The sequence below is a fragment of the Channa argus genome, chromosome 11 (genome assembly GCF_033026475.1).
Source record: "Channa argus isolate prfri chromosome 11, Channa argus male v1.0, whole genome shotgun sequence".
NCBI classification, from domain to species: Eukaryota; Metazoa; Chordata; class Actinopteri; order Anabantiformes; family Channidae; genus Channa; species Channa argus.
In genome coordinates, this window is record NC_090207.1 from 11375800 (window position 1) to 11397275 (window position 21476).

General features: G+C 38.8%; 4 protein-coding genes across 5 annotated transcripts; 3 read left to right on the plus strand and 1 right to left on the minus strand.

The window, feature by feature from the left end:
* Positions 1-1696: 1696 nt before the first annotated feature.
* On the minus strand, positions 1697-6979 carry tspan36 (tetraspanin 36). 2 transcript variants are annotated; one of them, XM_067520649.1, is made up of 7 exons: positions 6840-6979; positions 4534-4725; positions 4270-4344; positions 4072-4167; positions 3202-3351; positions 2874-2954; positions 1697-2270 (listed from the first exon to the last, which is right to left on the minus strand). In XM_067520649.1, exons 1-7 carry the CDS (start codon positions 6897-6899, stop codon positions 2190-2192), a joined length of 735 nt encoding a protein of 244 aa, XP_067376750.1. In that variant the 5' UTR covers positions 6900-6979; the 3' UTR covers positions 1697-2189. The 2 variants fall into 2 exon arrangements, with proteins under 2 accessions (XP_067376750.1, XP_067376751.1); XM_067520650.1 differs by lacking the exon at positions 4534-4725 and having other exon boundaries at positions 6840-6973.
* A 36-nt stretch (positions 6980-7015) lies between these two features.
* Positions 7016-10421, plus strand: LOC137135898 (protamine-like protein). The gene is made up of 3 exons (XM_067520651.1): positions 7016-7155; positions 8909-8952; positions 9090-10421. The coding sequence occupies exon 3, from the start codon at positions 9658-9660 to the stop codon at positions 10204-10206; it is 549 nt and encodes a 182-aa protein (XP_067376752.1). The 5' UTR covers positions 7016-7155; positions 8909-8952; positions 9090-9657; the 3' UTR covers positions 10207-10421.
* A 3175-nt stretch (positions 10422-13596) lies between these two features.
* Positions 13597-15886, plus strand: LOC137135896 (macrophage-expressed gene 1 protein-like). The gene is given in 3 exon segments (XM_067520648.1): positions 13597-14082; positions 14490-14862; positions 14865-15886. Coding segments are annotated over 3 exon segments (1410 nt in total). The 5' UTR covers positions 13597-13632; the 3' UTR covers positions 15452-15886.
* A 2583-nt stretch (positions 15887-18469) lies between these two features.
* On the plus strand, positions 18470-21476 carry mpeg1.1 (macrophage expressed 1, tandem duplicate 1). Its single transcript, XM_067521324.1, has 2 exons — positions 18470-18949; positions 19307-21476. The coding sequence occupies exons 1-2, from the start codon at positions 18500-18502 to the stop codon at positions 20987-20989; spliced, it is 2133 nt and encodes a 710-aa protein (XP_067377425.1). The 5' UTR covers positions 18470-18499; the 3' UTR covers positions 20990-21476.

Consider the following 21476-nt stretch of genomic DNA (forward strand, 5'->3'; position numbering starts at 1 on the left):
AATATACCTCAAACCTAGGGGGGGGGGGGGGGGGGGGGGGCTGACAAGGTTATCTAGCTGTGTTCTCTTTTAAAAGGACTAGTCAGTGTACATGTCAACACAGCCTGTAGCAGCAAGAATATTTACCGAATAAGTTGTGCATTCAAGAGACAGGAACACAGGGCAGCAGGGTTATTTACATCAGCAGATGTCATTAATGCATACAGAGGAAGGTTCATCACATTTAGAAGAGTTAACTGAACTAAAGCATAAGTGACAAGTGACATGGATGCTTTGCTAATAGACAAATGATTGTTGATAGAGGATTTTAGATTGTCTAGAAAACATCTGGGAATCATATACACCAGCATTGTTACAGTCCTACATTTTTTTTAAATATACATTTAATAACAGAATGACAAAATATGAAGTCAGGTATCAGTTACCACCTTTGTGAATAGTAATTGTTAGTTGTTTGGGTCCATTCACAACCTCAGCTGCTGGTTTAGACTTGGAGCCGATTGTCTACCACCACCTGCAGGATTGTCTTTGTTACTACAACTAAACGTACAATGGCAGCATATGGCATTATAAAATACAATGGCAGCATATGGCATTATAAAATTATGCTGTATGTAATATTTATATAAAAAACTAAACGAAAAAACCCCAATTCAATGCTATTTATATATAGATAATTCATGTTATTAGTTGCATTTGCATCACCTTACCACCTAACTTATTTAATCTGCGCTCTGTGATGACTACAACACCTCGGACATGAGTTTATATTTAATTTTCTTTTTGGCATATGTAAGAAGAGCACTCCTATAAGCTGCACTGTATATAATACGGGCCTCTTTATCAGACTCAGGAAGACAGAAAAACACTATGGTCTGCACATTGGTCTGCTGTAAAATATACCTGAGGACACCCTCCCCTCACTTCATAGCAACATATGTATTTACGCCCTCACTGGTCTCCAGACTAGTTCCTTGGGAAAAATACAGCCGGTCTTTCTCTATATGAAATAGCCTTGTCTCCACTTTATTTCAGCCTGATATTTATAGCCTGATGATTATCACGGTCATCCATCAGGTTTGTGGGGGTGGAATACCCCAAGAAAGAAAAGGAGGAGCTTGTGTAAATACATTTACATAACATAAATGTATTTAACTGAATTCAATTTATTGAAATCCAAGAGATAATAGAGCAGGTACAAATACAACATATGAGCTGAAAACGGATGTAACTGGAACAGAAATTTAACAAGGTAAAATCTACCCACTTTTATTTCAAATATATGTAAAAAACAAACAATTGAATCATTTCAACCATATTGCACTGATTTTGTTGCATATTAATTCACTGATGAGGCATTTTTCATTGAAACGTCAGGTGACCCCATGTGTGCTTTACGTAGTCATGACAATAGAGAGAGCTAAACTGGAGCATACTGAAAATTTTCAATGTTTTCAATTTCTTATTATTCTTTTGATGTCTTCAATTAAATAAGGTTTAGTCCATGGTTAGTTTGGTTATAATGTTGACATGAGAGTGCAGTGAGAGAAACAAAGAGAAGGCAGGTCGTGGTGAAAGTAATGATGCTACACACACACACACACACACACACACAGGATGTGATGTAACTAAACCAAACTCCACATTATTGTAAAAATTTCAACCTTTTAATTTAGAAAAATAAACACACCTAAAGTAAACTACATAAAACGGCAACTTTATTTAATAGAATTAAATGAGCCCAAAAAATACATATACACACAGACTGTATGCATTAATTTGGTTGGCTGTAACTCTAAACAAGGTATTAAACTAATATACATATGACTACAATCCTATAAAGATTAAAATATTATTATTATAATTATTAAAGTTTTGCAAAGAATCAAGTTCTTCAAAAGAAAATCTACATAATGAAGTACAGTGAAGAGCAGCTTTAAGCCAACAGGTAATGTCCAAAAAGAGATTTGTCTGCCATCTTTCCTCTCATGATGTCATGGCAGCAGATCTAGGTTTACAGACATTGTGAGAGACAAAAAGCTGCTCCAGAGGAGGATGTCTACATAGAAACTTACATCATAAAAATAACTTAAAAACAGGAAGCCATGTTCAGGAAAACAATGTTGACCCAGCTTCTCTTAACTGCAGAATAAACATGTGTGCTGGACTTTTTTTTTCCAGGAAGAGTCTCAAGCATAAAGAGGTTGGTAGCCACTCCTCTTGCTGTTACATCTACAGGTGATCACGCATATGCTCAGCATCCCAAAGAACTGAAATAACAAATGCAAAATTAATCAGGCACAAGCTCTAAAAGTTAATTTTATGTAAGAGCGAGGGCTGTTAGGCCTGGCGACGGTTAAGTACGGTGTGCATTAGAGGTTTACAGGACAACAGGGAGCACATCCCATTCAGATATGTAAATTCATCTGAGGTCAGCTTTCTACAAGCATAAAATGCATAAATGCTGTATTGGCTTGATGCCACAATAAACAATTTGTGTTTCAAGAGGTAGCCCTCAAAAAAGCAACCACAGAACTACACAAATGGATTTTAAGGCAAGAATTGCACTCAACATTACTTAAACTTGGATTCCCACCGCTGCCAAGTTGTAACATATCATGGAACTTATGCTACATTGAGACATCGATGCATTTTAGAGTTGCAACACGGCATAGAGCAGTATGTGTAGACTACTTCAAAAGACTACACCTGTTACTATGACTCCAAACATAAAGTGACTCACCACATTAACAGCACATTTTTTACACATTTTAACATATTTCTGTTACAAGACTTTGTGGGATGTACTGTACAGTACACTTTCACAACTGCTTAAGTGTGTGTTGGGCTATGCTGACTGTACCAATGCTTACCTTGAAGATGGCAAAGCCCAGAATGACCAGCAGTGCATATTCCAACGCCCTTATGAGGTGCTGAACTTGGGGTTTACAACCCTAAAATACATGCGGAAGTACATACATGCAAAGGGTAAATGTAAGTCATAATGGTTAATAAAAAAATATTTTTTGAGCATAAACAATCAAAAACATTTAGTGTAAAATAATTCCAATTTTAAAGTCAACACCCAGTAGCCTTTATGAAGCAATACCACACAAACCCCAAGCAAAACAAAGAGATAAGCACATGAGCTTAGTTTTTTTAAATGTCAATACGTGCAAAGTATGCTTTTGCGTGACTGACCTGTCCGTAAAGCAGATTTGGTTGATCCAGTCTACCGGTGCATTCTGTACTGGCATTTTTACAGCAGGACAGGGGCACTGTGTTGTTGTTCTTGGTAAACCAGGTAGTGTTGGACCAGCTGGTGTAGTTTGTAACACCACAGCACTGAAACTGCATAGAGTCAAAGAAACAACACAAAGATGATTAGAAAGGAGGCTTCTATAAATTATGACAAAAAAAAGAGGGAAATGTAGTCGCTCTGAGAGAGGGAGGGTAGAAGATTATTTCAAATATCCAGCTTCTTATACAATCCTCAATCTACTTTTATTTATGAGTAGGTCCTATGTGATTTTCGACCTGCATGCTCTTAATCACCTTGATTCCCCCCCACCATTTAATTTACTGCATTTCCCACAATAACATGGGGCAGAATGTGGGGTGTGAACGTGGTGCATTTGTAGCATGTCGGTGGAGAATAATGTTTGGGAATGTTGTTGGATGGTATGGATGCTCTTTTTTAATTTGACTGCATTATGTTTAGCTGTGCTAGAAATACCTCAAAACTAGATCAGCATAGGCAATCTACCTTGTTCATACATTAGTACAATAAAGTTGCTACTTAGAAACATTTTGAGTGAGTTACTGTCCATGTGTACTCAGATTAGATTCATTTAAATTTAAACCCATTTTTAAGGCAAAGACAACAAACATATATTGTCTGCATCTGGTCAGTTACAAACAGAAACAAAAAATACACTTCAGTAGCCTCAAAACTAAACAGAGAAGAGGAAATAGAAGTAATCAACTGAGAAAAGCAGAAGACAGTGAGGGGAATGAAAGTGCTACTGAGAAATCAAAGCTATTTATACACAGGAAAAACATATCACCAACTTTCGACTGGAAGGCGTCCACAGTTATGCTCTCAGGGTTCTGTCCGTCATACTTTGCAATGACATCATTCATAGGCTTCTCCAGTTCTCCATTTGTCTGAACAGACAAAAAAAAGAAGAAAAAAACAATATATCGAGTCGGGTATTTCATTAATGGGCTATTACTGCCAGTAGCAAGCCATACGTAACTGTAACTTACTTTGCCTTGGTAGATGATGCCAAATACCAAAGCAACAACTTCAGCTGCAAATAACACCACGATGATCAGAAAGAACTGGAGAGAAGAGTATGAGAAAAGTTGCAAAAGTACCGTGACTGAAATATACAATATACTCCAAAGATAAACAATAAGCAATGGAGAATGAAACATGCATTTTAACCCTAATCTGTAGTCAGTCAGTTCAAAACACTGAGAGGATAACAAACTAATCGTAGCTGCATGCACGCACGCACACACACTTACAAAGCCCAGCCCCAATTTGGACTCCCAGATTGTGGCGCAGCATCCAAACACGCCGAAAATGAACATCACCACGCTGATGCCAATAATGATAATTGCTGGCGTCAGTGTGTACTTGTCCTGAATGAAAGTACCAACACTGTCATAGCTCCGGAGCATATAGGTTCCAATGTAGGCCAGTCCTGCTCCTGCAGCCTGCAGGGAGGACAGAACATCATGTTACACAACAGAGTGTTAAATCAAATCAAGGTAATCAAGGTCAGTTAGCAATATGAATGTGAAAAAAATATATGCAAAAGGAGTACAGTCATTTTTTATTGGATACTGTATATAGTCAGTAAATAGTTGAGATTCAATGTAAAAACAATCAGTAGAAGAGACTGTACATAATGTTTCTAATGTTTCTATAAGCATCATTACAGTATGCATTTTTATTTGCTGATGTTCTACATGAAGCTCCACTAACCTAAGGTACAGAGCTAAGAATCTGATAGACCTTTTAGTATTGTAAAATGACACATTTTCTGATTGTTTCCTGTATCCTTCAAACGGAAAAAAATGGCCATTTTCAGTATTACTTCCCCTGTGATGACCACTTTCATTGGTTTGTCCACGTGTAAATGTATGTATTTTGTGTGACTTAATCAACCATCCTGCAGTTCAGCCTCATGACTCACTTCTCTTAATCACTCCATAGTCACGGGATCCCCGGTGGAGTATCCCCCCCCCCAAAAAAAATACAAATGCTTGCCCATAATCCTTCCAGAGACTCTGATCTTGTGCCTTGAGGAGCAGCACAAAGCAGCACAGCGTAACCTTTGTGGAATGTGAAAAACCTGTGAGGTGATCAGGGGGGGATTTTACTGGGTTCCTGCGTTTTTTTCAAAATATCGTTTCTCAGGCCTCTAGGGGCAAACAGCATGTACGTTCTGAAAACTGGACAAGAAAGCAACCATGTTGTTGCTCAAAAGCTTTCACATTTACATTGACTCAACTATTTTAGAAACAAGCTACGGTTAGATACATAAACTTTTTGTTTTGTAATATGCAGAAACTGTGTGTTCTAGCAGCTTCATTGCATCAGTTGTTACTTTGGATCAGTTCACTTTTAAAAATTTACCATTATTTCAAAGCTTTGGGAACTTCAAAAGACTTTAGATAAACTTTGCTTGGCCACGTAATATGATTTAATAAAATTAGAAATGCCACTGGGTCTGGCAAAGGATTTAACAGGAAAGTTTTGTATTTTGCTTGAGTCATGATTTTGTTGTTACAGCTCCATGTTACAGCTAACTTTGTGTGCGGCTTCTCAAGATCTAGCACACCCGGCTGTTTAGAGCAGCTTGCCTTCTGAAACATTAAACACATCTGGTGGTCACTAATTGGTTAGTTTAGCATTAAGCAGTGGGCTAAACAAAGTTGGTGCCTCATTCTTTTTAGGCATAAGTGGCAGACCGCACAACAAATCCAGATGTGGGTGAGGCTTTGAGTTAGCTGGTTTTCTAACAAGCAAACAACCTAGAATACAGAAAAGCACGGAGGAATTCAAGAAAACATTTCAGCAAATAGTCATTGTACAAACTAAAATAATATGTGCGATGGGGAAAAGTGTGAAACGCAATGAGAAAGAAAAAACACTGCAGTGATGAGAATAAGGAAGTAAAAAGTGGATCTGGAGTGTTTCAGACACAAAGATAAACTGGGCCTGTGTTTGTCTTGCAAATACACAGAGATAGAGGACAGTTGTATGTCACAGTAATCTCATTACACGGACACAAGGGACAGACGTTCAATTGGTTCCTTCAAGGCCCATTTACCCTCGAGGAGACAGAGAGAGGCTGACAACTGGAGCAGCGAGACTAAACGAGCAGAGTCGTGGTGAATTAGCCAGTGTAAGCCAGCAAAACAGATATTCAACGTGTAGTTTGACACGAAGCCATGTTAACTCTGGTCATAGTTCGTCAGATGGACTTTGTCGGCTTAGTCACAACCTTACGATAAACACTTGGCTATAATAAACAACTCATCTACACAAATGTAAACTAAATTAAGATGCAAAAAAATGAGAAATTGCGGTCTAGCGCTGCCCAGAAATCTGATACAAGGGTGTGTATCATGAATCTGATTCGTAAAATGTAAAACTTAAAGGAAAGACTTAAAAGACCATAAATAATAAGAATACTATCGCGGATCTTGAGGAAATTGCGATGATGTAAAGACACCGAACATGCTTAATTTCTCCTCCATTCTAGAAAGTGGACACTGTCAACTAAAATGTCCGCATGAGGGGAAATAACACTGTTCCTTACCCAGAACATCAAGCTGAGGAAGAGGAGGACGGTCTTGGACATGATTATTCCGCAGTCCATGTTGTCCGACGGAGCTGAGGAGACTGAAGGAGGGCGGTGGCGATGCTAAGGGGCAGCTTATATTTCGTAAAGCGCACAAAAAGGCTCCTTTTGTCACAAGTTTTCTGGGTGTCTGACGGGACGAGACTGATGACATGCGGTCACATGCTCCGGGGAGGAGAGAACAGGTTCTACCAAGCCCCTCGCCCCCGCGTCCTGCTGGGAACCACATCACAACGCAGAGCTGAAGGTCAAAACACCACAAAGACCCGGAAAAGTAAAACACATTTGATCTTTTTTTTTTCTTTAAAAAGGCAACACGATTCACAGAAACTGGGAGGCTGTCATGAATGCGTAAATTCTTTTAAAACAAAGAAAAAAAAGCAATGGTTGAACAGCAGAAATGATTCTGACACAGAAGGGAACTGATCACAGGGGCCTTTTCCTGCTACAGATGAGAATGGAGCTTTTCTCTGTTAAAGCGAAGGCTTCAGTGGTGTAGTAGTGGCACAGCAATTTCATCCACTGACACATTTAACTCTCTAACACTCACTACGTCTAAAAATGTGTTTGTATCAGGAGAAGGCGCTATCAGTGCACCACAGCAGGCCGGATATCTTCTCCCCCCCCCCCCACACACACAATCATGCACTGTATCTCATGTTTGTAAGAAGGAAAAGCACAAAGATGAGACATGCATGTAAATACATTCTATATGGTTGGAACATTTTATTTAATTGATATTCAAATTCATGTATTTATTAATTATTATTATTAAATTTATCAAAATTTATCAATTCAAACAATCTTAAATGTAAAATATGTGAGATTTAAATATTAGCAATTAATTTCTGCTGTTGCGATGGTTTGTTCTCATAAGCAATGGTTATCAGGAAACACATTAATTTTATAATTATATTAATGTGACAATCACTATAGGAGACAACTTCACTGATCCCATAGGGAAATTGTGTTGGCTTGTAACAGCTGCTCTCCACGTGAAAGTAGAAAAGAAAGGAAAAAAAGATCCACCAAACCAAGACTATAAACACATACTATTGATCAGTAAGTAAGAAAAAAACAGCTAGAGCAGTAAAAATAAATGAAATAAAAAAAAAACACTATTTGTTCATTTGGGGATGAGTTGAACAGGGGGGTGAGTGGGACAGTTTAATGGCCACTGGGAGAAAGGATCTCCTGTGTTCTGTGGAGCACTTGACTGTGATCAGTCTCCGGCTGAAAGTGCTACTCTGTGCAGCCAGCATGCGGTGGAGTGGGTGCGAGGGGTTATCCAGGATTGAGAGGGGTTTAGACAACATTCTCCTCTCAGCCACAACAGGCAGGGGGTGCCGATTCTTCCCCAGAACCGAACCAGCCACTTTAACATTTGAGTACACTTGGTGTACCCCCTGGTGTGACAATCCATGTGAACGCAGAGAGGGTTGCATGATTCGATTCACCTGAGAACCTACAGAGGGCGTCAGGATGTCAGTTTTGCAGTCTGGCTGCGACCACGTGTTTTCATCAGTAAATCAATAAATTGATACTCACAATTTATGCGACAACACATATAAATGTGATAAAATGTGTTGAGAAACATGTCAAATAATTCAGCATATTATTTTATGTTTGTTACTATATTGTAATTTGTTCTGCTCATTTATCAAAAGCAATAAATACTGCAGAAAAGCAGAGGAAGTATTAGCACACTATGATGCCATTGCTTTATTAATTCTTTAACCCCCAAAGACAGAACACTTTTAATCGCATAATGCAATCAGTCAGCTGTTTTATGGCATCATATCCTAGATAACGTGATCAAAATAACGTTAGATAAGATCTTTTAGTTTTCATTGCTGGGTCACAGTGACGTTGTTGCCAAACAATAGACTCACACATACTGCTTCAAATATAAATACATGCATTCTGATGTGATAGTAGTCCTGACTTGTCAATTCAAGAGTTGGAAACTTAAAAAAGAACTGGGAAATTAATCATATATTCGTTTCTGTGTCTGCATCTGCTCACAGGCTGATAACTCCAATTCTGGCTGAGCTCCATCTCCCTCCACAAAGTAGTAGCAGTACTGTAACCTACGCCAATACTACACACCAAAAAATTTCTTTCATATATACTTATATTTACTTTTTAAATGTTGTCTAGCCTTCTCCTCATGCTTTCACTAACACCCTCCTTGTTTCTGTTTTTCAGGAATTGATATCTACCTTGAAGTTGGTTCTAGAAGACAACTGTGTTTCTTAGATGGTCTTTAAATGAATTTAATGTGAAAACCTGGCTACAACAAAGTTCAGTTTTTGAGCTAGTATGTCGGCCATGTCGCAATAAAGCCTATTTAGTTATAAAACTCTGTATTCTGCTGTTTAGTGAGAGTATCCTTGTTAAAATGATCCAAATACACGTGTCAAACTAGACTTTACAGCTGCCAGCTTGTAATTACACAACCAACATTAATATATTTTTTCAAATCCCCAAATGAAAATACAAATGTATATATTTCACATTCCGCTGATTAATATCCTGTGCATTGTGTGTGAACATGCAATATTTTAAGCAGGATTTTTAGAAAATAATCCGACTGAAGAAAACACAAACTTTGACAGGTCTGGGGGGGGAAGAGGCGCACTGTGGGGCTGACTCTACACGGTTCTCATCGGGGCTTTATGAAACCTGGACCTGTCAAGAGGGCAAGCCGAGATACCGCGCTGCCCTTTCACTCAGTGAACCTGACTCACTTGCTCCTGAAATTAACGCAATTACAATGTCTTCTGCTGTGAATGCTTTGTCTCCACTGGCTTCAGCCAAATCTCCCAAGAAGGGAAACAAATCTCCGCGGAAGAAGAAGGATCCCACGGTGTCAGACTTGATTTTCAAGGCCGTGTCCGCGTCCACAGAGCGCAGTGGCGTTTCACTGGCAGCCCTCAAGAAGGCTCTGAAGGCTGGAGGATACGACGTGGTAAAGAACAGAGTCAGAATCCTCATCGCCATCAGACGTTTGGTGGCTAACAAATCGCTGGTCCAGACAAAGGGCACTGGGGCCTCGGGCTCCTTCAAGCTGAGCAAAAAGCCCCCCGCTCCCAGAAAGAAGAAGGTGGTGAAAAAGAAGAAGACAAAGGCGAAAGGGGCCAAAAAGGTCAGCGCCAAGAAGGTTGCCAGAACTGCCGCCCCAGCTGCCAAGAAGTCACCTAAGAAAAGGAGGAAGTCAAAAAGTCCTAAGAAAGCCAAGAGTCCAGCAGCAGCCAAGAAACCAAATAAGCCGAAGAGCCGTAAGAAGGCCAAACGCAGGCTCGCCAGGTCTACCAGGACCTGATCATTTGCCACTGAAACCAAGAGATGCGCCTTTGGGGCGGCGTTTAAACTCCGTGTAGACTAAACGTCTTTATTTTTCCCCCAAGAACTCTTTCTTGTGCTATTTTATTGTTTTCCCATGATGTAAAACATGGAACCTGCTGCCTTTCACCTTATATGGCTGTCTGTAATGAACTGAATTCCAATTGTTCAAAATAATAAACTCTTTAATTTGCAGGCGTTTTGTCTCATTCTAGTTTAGTTTCGAAAAAGGTTTAATGCTATCGATTTACTGTCTATGCAAGAACTCTCTGGATAAAAAACAGCTTCCAGTTAAAACATCTAGCGAAAGTCTTTTCAAAGTTTTGTGTTATATCGAGCTATACAGTTCTTCCTGTGGTTATATTCAGCAGCACCAAGTTCACTACCTCGGAAAGAGGAAGATTTCTTTAACAGACAAATAATTGGTCAAATAATTGGTCGCTCTCTGTATCTGTTATGATGTTTTCAGATTCACAGTGACGCCTTTGGATTGGCGCTTTTACGCGCTGTTACGCACGGGAACAATTGCGCTTGGCGCTGTGTAATCACTAAATTCGAATCACTATACAGTTGGCCTCACATCTCTTTCACAACTCAAAGTCAGACGAGCGCTAACCTGGCTTTCGAACAGAACAACAACTGACCAATTTCACATGACGATTGATGATACCAGATTTTAATTTGGAGACCTGCTCTGGTAATGAATAGAGTCATTGAACGTTTCGAATGAGAAAACGTTGAAGATTGCACCATTGTTGACTAATATTGTATAAACGTTTCTTATTATTATCAGACGCAGCTCATGTCTGTTGGGTAGGCTTGATCACTTACTTGAATAGATTTGTTTGAATTCATGGTTTAGAGTTGCCATCTACTGGTCGGATTCTGTAATAGAGACATTTGGCATATGTCATGAGGCTCACGGTATACCTTACAAATATCCAAACGTTGGTAAGAGTATTTCTTCTCCAGTAGCAGGTAATTCGGTTAACTGCAGGTAACTCACTTTTATTTGAGTATTGAATTTGTGTACTTCTAATACTTGTAGTAATTCTTGTACTTGCTGTAGTTGCTTACCTGCCCTTATTTGGTAAAACACAAGCTTTTACTTACTCTTGCTCTTTGTGATCAAAGAGCCAGTTTTATAGTTTAGTTTCCCATCAACAATACGTAAATCTCTCTTAAAATCAGTTTTTTAAACCTTGTATTGGTGTGATTCCTTCTCAGTTATCTGGATAGATACTCAATAGGTGTACTTTAGCAGTTTTATAGGAATAAAGGTAAATTGTCTGTGCCCATACACTTTACAGCTTGTGCACTTGTGACACATTCACAAGCACAGACAGGTCATGTGAAAATGCATACCATTTCATCCGATTTTGTTTTCACATTGCTTTCCTGTTTTATTGACAAGTGAGTGAGTCAGTGAATTTTGCTGTTACCTTAGAGGTGGAAAAACAAACAATGAAAGACAATATTGATCAACCCAGGTGGCGAGGGTGGTTTAGGCTACACTTAAGTTTTAGTGTACCCTTCTCACCTGCAATCACATTTTGGAAAACATGCTCTATTGCTATTTGTTGCAGTTAATAATTCTTTAGCAGTGGTGGTGTACTGTCACAAGGCCTTTAAATTTGTTTGAGTGGAAATCGTTTTACATGATGTATTTTTAAAATATTGTTTAATGAGAACATAATTCGATGCTACATAAAGCCCAGCATTTACAGCCTAAGCTAATTAGTAATATATTTTCATCTAAGCTTTTAGAAAAGACAAGGCAGTATTTGAAAGCATTTACTGTATCATGTACTGTATCATGTACTGTCTTTACATCAATACACTTTACAGAACTATGTGGGAATTGTTGTGTTTTTGATACACTACGCCAAAAACGTCAATAGTTCAACTTCGACACACACGAAGGAAAAATACATGCAGTAAATAAATTCATCAACCCATAAACATCTTTATTCCCTGTGATTTTCTACCAGGTTTTCTATGCAGCGAACTTGTCAAAGAGTCGGCCTTTCAGTCAGTGACTGACTGACTGAATCCATCTTTTTCTGTAAAGTACATTTCATAAAGGTTTGTGCTTTACTGATTAATGACAACTAGAAGTCTGGTTTCAATTCAAATCCATTCCAGTCAGTTTGAGATCAGGTGACTGATTCAGCCCTTTAGGGACATTCCACTTCTTCAGCGCTCAAAGTTCTTTGGATGCTTGATTTGTTGTTTTATAATTATTGTCTTCCTGCACGAGGGAATGTGAGAGAATCTAAACAGCCACACCTGTACAAACCGTAACCGAACCAGTGATACTAGGTGTCACGTTTTTCCTTTGTATTTCAATAGAGGGTTCAGAGTTGTTAGTTCTACATTGTTTGTTTTGTTTTGTGTTTTTGAGATTTATTAGGAAACGTTTGTTTTGTGTCCTTGTTTTATTTAACTCCATCTTTAAATGGCCAGCTCTAATATACACGAATGAGCTCTTTTGTGTTCAATTGAACATATGAATTTAGGGACTGTGTGTCAAAAGCACAATATTTCTTTTTTTTTTGTTTGTTTCTTTTAACATTGATTTCAGCCGTGTGGTTATTGTGAAGTGTACATGGATTGTTATCAAATTTTCCCACTAATGCACAGTTATGTGACAGTGAAACAAAAATAATTATATAGTCTTGAGCAGGATACCTGTCCTGCTACACAGTTAAGTGTGTGTTTAGATATTGCTATAAAAAATTATAACAAATTACACATTATATAACGAGAGAAAATAAGACAAACCACAATTTTAGCACTATGGCAAATATTCTGTGTAAACCCCTAGATAATCTAATTAACCTCTAATGGTTATCTGAGATCTTGCTACAAATGCTTTGTCATGGTTTATAGACTGGCCAGGACTGATACACAGAGAATAGTTTTATTAACTAAACTTGCAGCTTAAGAGCTGATAAAAACTAGGGGAAAAGGCTCAACAAGAAAACAAGTAGGCAATCAACAAGAAAACAGGTGATAAAACAAGTAGCTACACACTCCTGTAGCCGAATACAGAATTAGGTTAAAAAAAGTGAATTGGTAACAGACTCAGGGAAATTGTTTCAAGAGAAAACAGTGTGTGTGTGTGTGTGTGTGTGTGTGTGTGTGTGTGTGTGTGTGTGTGTGTGTGTGTGTGTGTGTGTATAGATGAGTGAAAACAGGGGCAGAGGAGGCCAAGGAACATATCTAAAATACAGACCAAAAATGACGGGATGCTTCTGGGGAAAGCAAAACATAAACAGATTTGGAAATGAAAGTAAAACCTTATCAGCTGCCAAACAAGATCTTCTTGAACCTTGGTAAAGAGGAGGAGGAACTCAGCTTAAACTTATATTTAACCATCCTACTCCTCATTCTGACAGACACCATGAAGACAGCAGTGTATCTCCTAGCTCTCTGTCTCCTTCATAAGTGCTCTTCTCTCCCTGTAAAACACCCAACAAACTGGCTTAGACAATGTCGGGCCTCCACAAACCCCTCCATCACAGCACTGGAGGTGCTGCCAGGTGGAGGCTGGGACAACCTCCGGAACATGGACATGGGTCGAGTCATGAACCTCAGCTACTTCCAGTGCCAGACTACTGAGGATGGTGTCTACCTCATCCCAGATGAAGTGTTTGTGATCCCCCACAAGGAGACGGGTGTAAAGACCAGCTCAGAGATAATCAGCTCCTGGCAGGAGCAGAAAAGCTCTACATCCTACACCATAAATGCAGATACCTCCTTCTTATATTTGCTGAATGGCAAATTTTCTACAGAAAACCAGAGAATAAAATCCTATCAGGTCAAAGAATCTGCAACTACAGCCAGAGTACAGGTAAAATGTTTATGCTTTGCCTCAAATTAATATATCGTTGAAGTATGACTCAAGTATTAACTTATAACACACTTGAATATTTAATAATTTACTAGATTAATTAAGAGAGATATAGCACATACAAATGTTTGTATGTAGAAGCTGGACAGATGTTAACTTTAAATCAACTACAGAAAAAAGAAGAAAAATAATGTAGATCAATAGCTTATATTTCATACCATATGATGTTTACATGGTAAAAAGCTAACAACAAATACTGTAATACAATGCTAGGTAATCCATTTCCTCTCTGAAACGATGTGACTTTTGCAATATAAGTAAATGAAGAAACTGAGTGGAATGTTACATTTTGGAAAATGTTAGATAAACTGTAGTATTTAATGATGTAATAATGCTTTTCTTTAAAGGTTCGCAACTTCATTTACACAGTTAAGGCTCATCCTGACTTCGCACTGGACACACGCTTTGTTCAACAAGTCAAAGACATAGCTGATGCAATTGAAAACAACCAGACGAGGAACGCAGACTATCTCTCAGAGAAAATGGTGCTGGACTATGGGACTCATGTTATCACTAGTGTCGATGCTGGAGCTGCTTTGGTTGAGGAAGACTACCTGCCCACTTCATATGTGTCAGACAATGAATCAGGAGGTTCCTCTATCACAGCACTGGCTGGCTTCAACTATTTAAACAAACTAAAATTTGACATAAGCAGTCAAATTACCCAACAGAACTCATCCCTTCAAACGTATCAGTCTAACATTCAGTACTCCAAAGCTATGGGGGTGGCACACCTTTCTATCCTGGCCTCACTGTGCAGAAGTGGCAGGAAAGTATCAGAGATAATCTGGCTGCTATTGATCGGTCTGGATTTCCGATACACTACTTTATAAACACCAACACCTTACCAGATCTGCCACAGCCTACAATTAGCAAAGTGGCTCATACAGTGAGTCAGGCCATAGAGCGATACTATAAGGTCAACACCCAACCTGGCTGTGTAGACATCAATTCCAAGAACTTTAACTTCCAGGCCAACATTGATGACAATTCCTGTGAAGGACCAGCTACAAACCTCAGTTTTGGTGGTGTCTACCAAGAGTGTGTTCCCCTCAGCTCAGATGCAGGTCCACTTTGTGATGCAATGGGCCAGAGAAACCCTGACACAGGTGACTTCTCTTGTCATTCGCTTTACTCTCCCACTTTACTGAGGTCAGAAGTGAGACTGCAGGGTTACACTGCAAATGACTGCTATGACCAGGAATACAGTTGTGGGTTTTTAGGCCTTTCTCATTGCCATCGCCAAGTCTGTCAGGACAATTACCATGTTTGTTCTGCTCGCAGAGAGAGAGAGAGCGAGACACTGTAAAATGAGGATCAAAAATTAAACGGCATTGAGGTTTTGCACATGAAGACAGAGGATAAATCTGGTGAGAGGGTCTGAAAATAAAATATGAAGGAATGAGGTTCCTAGTCTAATTCCACACTTTACTAAATAATACTGTGATAGCCAGTATCAGTTATTTGTCACCAAAAGGTACAATGGCAGCATACCAAAGAAGCCGCTTATTAAATCTACAGAGAACCAACCATGCACTCCAAATCCCAAATGTTCCATTTTTGTCATAATGTTACTACATGAAATTCTTTGCTTGGATTTTCCAAAATGTATATTTCTTTACCAATAAAAAAAGCAATGTTTGGCATGAAACACATAAATGTTTTCTTTTAATATTTGAACTTTCTAATGTCATCTTTCAACTTTATATTTAACTGTCAATTAAAGCACTTAAAAACAATTCAATAACTGTATATGATTTCATTGTTATACTATACAGTATGCTTTGTATGTAGCTGGTCAAAGCAAACTGTAAAATCACATTACTATATCTAACAAATACACTGGTCACATGGTCAACAACAGACAGTAATTAGTCTTACAAGTCTGCATAACTTGCATGGGTTTTAAATCTGACAGCAGATGAAGTTGTGCTTGTCTTCGGATTCAAAACACAGAATACATTTTTATGGTAGTAATTACATTTAGAATGTAATTTAAAGATCAGTACAAATTGCAAATGTGAGGATTTTTTTAAAACTTCAATGTAAGATTTTGCAAAAAAAGAAAAAATAAATGAGGCAAATAAAGATGAAGCTAATAGTTTAGCAATAGCAGACAGCAGAAGTTTGGTTCATTTATAGGGGCCAGAGCTTAAAATGCGATCAAATTTGAAAAAAAAGAAGAGCGATAGTGTAACAGCCTACTTTGAAAAAAAAGATCATTTGAGAAAAACAAAAAGTTTTAACTGTTTTTGAAATGTGCACGAAAAAAAAAACTTTGTTTGCATTTGCATTGTCATGAGGTATATTTTAGTGCTTTTTAAACATAATCATTCTTGAGTCTTTAAAATGCCATGAAGCATGCAGCAGATGCTATTTAGGCAGATGTTCGCTTGCTTGGTTTACAGTGTCAGGAGAACTTCCACTGCGAGCAGGACGCTTTGGAGTGTCGCCTTTACGAACCGTGAAGCAAGGCATCTGACCTTGTCTGTTTGACCTAATTTTTCCATCACTGCTTACAAATGTGTTTGTTATGAATTTGCATGCTGCCACACTTGTCAGCTGAGTAGTCTTGTTCGCTGGGTTTCCCCTTATCTCCGACAGAAAAACAAGCATGACAGGCTTTCAGTGCGGGTAAAACAATGGCAATTCCCGGCTGACACACCATCCTCATCGAACACGATTCAGATAGAAAGAAAATAGAGGTTACTTTGAGTGACTGTTGGCATGAGAAAGGGTATTGGGAACAAAAATTGAATCTTACTTGGCCATGACAACAAAATCATTGAGTACTATTTGAGAAAAAGTATGACAACGTTCATGACTCACATCCATAACCAACCTACAGTGTTTTGATATGATAAGTTGTAGCAGTGAGGTTTAAACCAAGAGTGAAAGAGTAAAGTGAAAGAATTTTCTCACATGACAGAAGAGTCCATGAGTTGTACAGTTTTATTTTTCTATCTAGTGGCCAGATTCAGTGCTTGCTTCATAGATACGGACACTGTAGAGAAGTAAAGTAGGCAAGTACTGGTAGTATGGGAGGTTTTCATTTTACTGTAACCTGTCGTGGAGCAATTTTATGAAATTATGCTTTATTATCAATTATTATCAAAAGTAGCAACTATTGGAATAACATACCAATTAATTGCAATTGACTTTTAAAAAAACAAAACAAAATATCTTTCTGCATTAGTAGCATATTGTTATTTATGATAATGACTTCAAATATAATAAAGAATGAAATAGTTCTTGAACCAGTCTTTCAGTCCCAAGTTCTTCATAACCTGGAAAGTCTTGAAAACAGTCTGTTTGTTGAGGTGCAATAATGTATATATTGTGTTCCTGGTTTCAGAGTTGTGCTGCACAGTAGATGGGCAGAGATAGGTGTGAAAATTATTGACTTTAATGAATAAGTGTGAAGATTATTAATTTGATAATTTATTTAATGATTGATATAGGTTTCTTTCTAAAACGTATACAATTACAAATAAATGTTTATATTATTTCATATATTTTTCTAAATATAAAAAGCAGATTTATGATTAAATTATTAATTAGGATATATGTGATAAGTATTGCCAATTCTGCTGTTTACTGCTAACTGTACTGCTTTTAGTAAACTTGCATAGTTTGCTGAATGTTCAAACCACATGCTACAGAAACTCTCAGGACATTTCCATTGACGTACACTCATGTGACTTTAAAAGCGTGCAAAGACAACCACTTCCCTAACATAGATCTTGTTTTCACATCTCTTTTCTATTATCTTTATTAAAAATAGGAAGTAAATTAATGCACTCGTACCTCAAACTACATATCTAAACTTTGAAACAAAGCCTTTATCAACCATATGCCATGTACCAAGTTCCTTTTTCTCACCTGGTTTTAGTTACAATCTATGTTCTAGCATCACATTGTGTTATCATCCACCACCTTGTTTGTGCACACTAGGTCTCTGTCTTTTTCTTATTCCTTTTACTTTCAACAGGCTTTTGTTGGGTAATAAATGAGAAAAGACAACTGAAATAACCAAAGTTTTCCAATTCACGTGTATTTTATAGGACAAACGTTTTTTTTCATGGTTAAATCTTACAGTATGTGTCATTTACTTACAATTGTAAATGTATAGGAGACTTGCTGCTCTCAACAAATACATTTCCCTGTTGTAGTTATTAAGTAGCCAACAGTAAATACTTATTGACAAAGAAAATGCAGACAAAAACTAAGACAAAACCTCTGTCTTAGCCTCCACCCTTCTCTGATATTCTTAGAAGTTCCTGTTTCATATGGTAAAGAGGAGGAGGAACTCAGCTTAAACTTATATTCAACCATCCTAACCCTCATTGCTGACACCATGAAGACAGCAGTGTATCTCCTAGCTCTCTGTCTCCTTCATAAGTGCTCTTCTCTCCCTGTAAAACACCCAACAAACTGGCTTAGACAATGTCGGGCCTCCACAAACCCCTCCATCACAGCACTGGAGGTGCTGCCAGGTGGAGGCTGGGACAACCTCCGGAACATGGACATGGGTCGAGTCATGAACCTCAGCTACTTCCAGTGCCAGACTACTGAGGATGGTGTCTACCTCATCCCAGATGAAGTGTTTGTGATCCCCCACAAGGAGACGGGTGTGGAGACCAGCTCAGAGATAATCAGCTCCTGGCAGGAGCAGAAAAGCTCTACATCCTACACCATAAATGCAGATATATCCTTCTTATCTTATCTGAATGGCAAATTCTCTACAGAGAACCAGAGAATGAAATCCCATCAGGTCAAAGACTCAGCAACTACAGCCAGAGTACAGGTGAGAATTTATGTTGCCATGGTTTAAATGTATTTCAAAAAATATTTATACCTGTGGCTGTTATTTTATTATTATTATTATTATTTTATCTTGCTGCTCAAAAGGTTATATTGGTATCTATATGTTTATTGCTACTAAATCCATAGTGCCAGTGTTTAAAAATAAAGTGGCTGTAACAAGACGACTATTAACCGAAATCTATTTTAAATTTATTTTTCATCTGGTACCTGGACAAGTGACAGTTTTTAAAAACAAACAAAGAAAGGGAACAGAGAATTGGCAATTTTGAAGTATGGTAACTACAAAAAAGTAATATCTTAAATATATTTATTGATTTTATAATACTTTCCTTTAAAGGTTCGCAACTTCATCTACACAGTTAAGGCTTATCCTGACTTCGCACTGGACACACGCTTTATTCAACAAGTCAAAGACATAGCTGATGCAATTGAAAACAACCAGACGAGGAACGCAGACTATCTCTCAGAGAAAATGGTGCTGGACTATGGGACTCATGTTATCACTAGTGTCGATGCTGGAGCTGCTTTGGTCGAGGAAGACTACCTGCGCACTTCATATGTGTCAGACAATGTATCAGGAGGTTCCTCTATCAAAGCACAGGCTGGCTTCAACTTTTTTGACAAACTAAAATTTGACATAAGCAGTCAAATTACCCAACAGAGCTCATCTCTTCAAACGTATCAGTCTAACATTCAGTACTCTCTAATCCAAAGCTATGGGGGTGGCATACCTTTCTATCCTGGCATCACTCTGCAGAAGTGGCAGGAAAGTATCAGAGATAATCTGGTTGCTATTGATCGGTCTGGATTTCCGATACACTACTTTATAAACACCAACACCTTACCAGATCTGCCACAGCCTACAATTGGCAAAGTGGCTCATACAGTAAGTCAGGCCATAGAGCGATACTATAAGGTCAACACCCGACCTGGCTGTGTAGACATCAATTCCAAGAACTTTAACTTCCAGGCCAACATTGATGATAATTCCTGTGAAGGACCAGCTACAAACCTCAGTTTTGGTGGTGTCTACCAAGAGTGTGTTCCCCTCAGCTCAGATGCAGGCCCAATTTGTGATGCACTGGGCCAGAGAAACCCTGACACAGGTGACTTCTCTTGTCGTTCGCCTTACTCTCCCACTTTACTGAGGTCAGAAGTGAGACAGCAGGGTTACACTACATACGACTGCTATGACCAGAGATACCGTTGTGGGTTTTTAGGCCTTTCTCATTGCCATCGCCAAGTCTGTCAGGACAATTACCATGTTCGTTCTGCTCGCATCAACACTTACTGGTGCTCTGTAAATGGAAAGGCTCCAGACAACTCAGGGTATCTGTTTGGAGGCATATACAGTCCCACTTTCCTGAACCCCCTCACTAAGGCCAAAAGCTGCCCCCCAAACTTCATTGCAGTAAATTTTCTCTCAGATGGCCAGGCGATCTGTGTAAGTAACGACTATGAAACTGGCACCAGATACGCCGTACCATTTGGAGGCCTCTTCAGCTGTCAGTCAAACAACCCTTTGGCAGGGAATCTACGCCGCTGCCCTCCAAAGTTCAGTCAGCACCTTGCTACAGTGAGTGACGGCTGTGAAATTCTTTACTGCGTCCAGTCAGGGTTGTTCACAGGAGGGCAGTTGCTTCCAATCCGACTGCCTCCTTTCACTAAACCTCCACTTGTCAGCATGCAAGCCACCAACACGGTAATGGTGATGACTGAGGGAGAGAAGAGTTGGGTCAGGGTGGGGCAGACCAAGATGTGGAAACTGGCCAATGCAGAGGAAATCAAGGAAATTGTGCAGAAGCTCAACCCAGAACTGAGTCAGATGTCCAGTGGGGAAAAGGCAGGGGTAGCTTTTGGGGTGATGGGTATGGTGGTGCTGGTGATAATAGTGGCAGTAGTTCTGATGAAGAGAAGGAGAAGACTGCCTCCGCTCCTGGCAGCTAGAGGCTATGAGGAAATACGAGAAGAGGTTGAATGTGATGAAGGAGACAGAGAGACGCCGCAAAACGATTCTTGAAAAGCGTGGTTTTGACAGAATGAGGTTAAAACTATGGTTACTGTCATAGATTTAACAATACAGTAACATAAGACTGTTTTGGGGCTGCGTCAGGAAGGGCGTCCGGCGTAAAAACTGTGCCAAATCAACATGCGGACATTAATCCGCTGTGGCGACCCTGAGCTCACAGGATAAGCTGAAAGGACAAAAGACAAAAAAAAAAAAACAATAACCTTTACATATCATTACTGTAATGTGTATCTGAAGCAATCTGCCCACGAAACCACCAAATTATCTCTGAAAGCAGAAGTTATTACAAGGGCGGCGATTGCCCTCGTGAGGCAAAGATTTGCCATGTCATGTAGTTTAAGGATGTTTTTAAATGCAAAAAAAATCAACATTATGTTATATATTTGCTTATTTGTTTATAAACAAATAGTAAATGACATTTTTCTGCACTGTACTTACATGCTAAATAAAGTATCTTCCACTGATTTTCATACATATA

What these genes read in the sequence shown, in the direction of transcription:
- tspan36 (XM_067520649.1), bottom strand. Translation starts at nt 6,899, where the DNA reads ATGGACTGCGGAATAATCATGTCCAAGACCGTCCTCCTCTTCCTCAGC. An exon ending in TGGACGCCTTCCAGTCGAAA is followed by an intron (nt 3,352 to 4,071) that starts GTTGGTGATATG and finishes GACTCTATGCAG; the next exon opens with TTTCAGTGCTGTGGTGTTAC. An exon ending in TGGGCTTTGCCATCTTCAAG is followed by an intron (nt 2,271 to 2,873) that starts GTAAGCATTGGT and finishes TTGTTATTTCAG; the next exon opens with TTCTTTGGGATGCTGAGCAT.
- LOC137135898 (XM_067520651.1), top strand. Translation starts at nt 9,658, where the DNA reads ATGTCTTCTGCTGTGAATGCTTTGTCTCCACTGGCTTCAGCCAAATCT.
- mpeg1.1 (XM_067521324.1), top strand. Translation starts at nt 18,500, where the DNA reads ATGAAGACAGCAGTGTATCTCCTAGCTCTCTGTCTCCTTCATAAGTGC. An exon ending in CAACTACAGCCAGAGTACAG is followed by an intron (nt 18,950 to 19,306) that starts GTGAGAATTTAT and finishes TTTCCTTTAAAG; the next exon opens with GTTCGCAACTTCATCTACAC.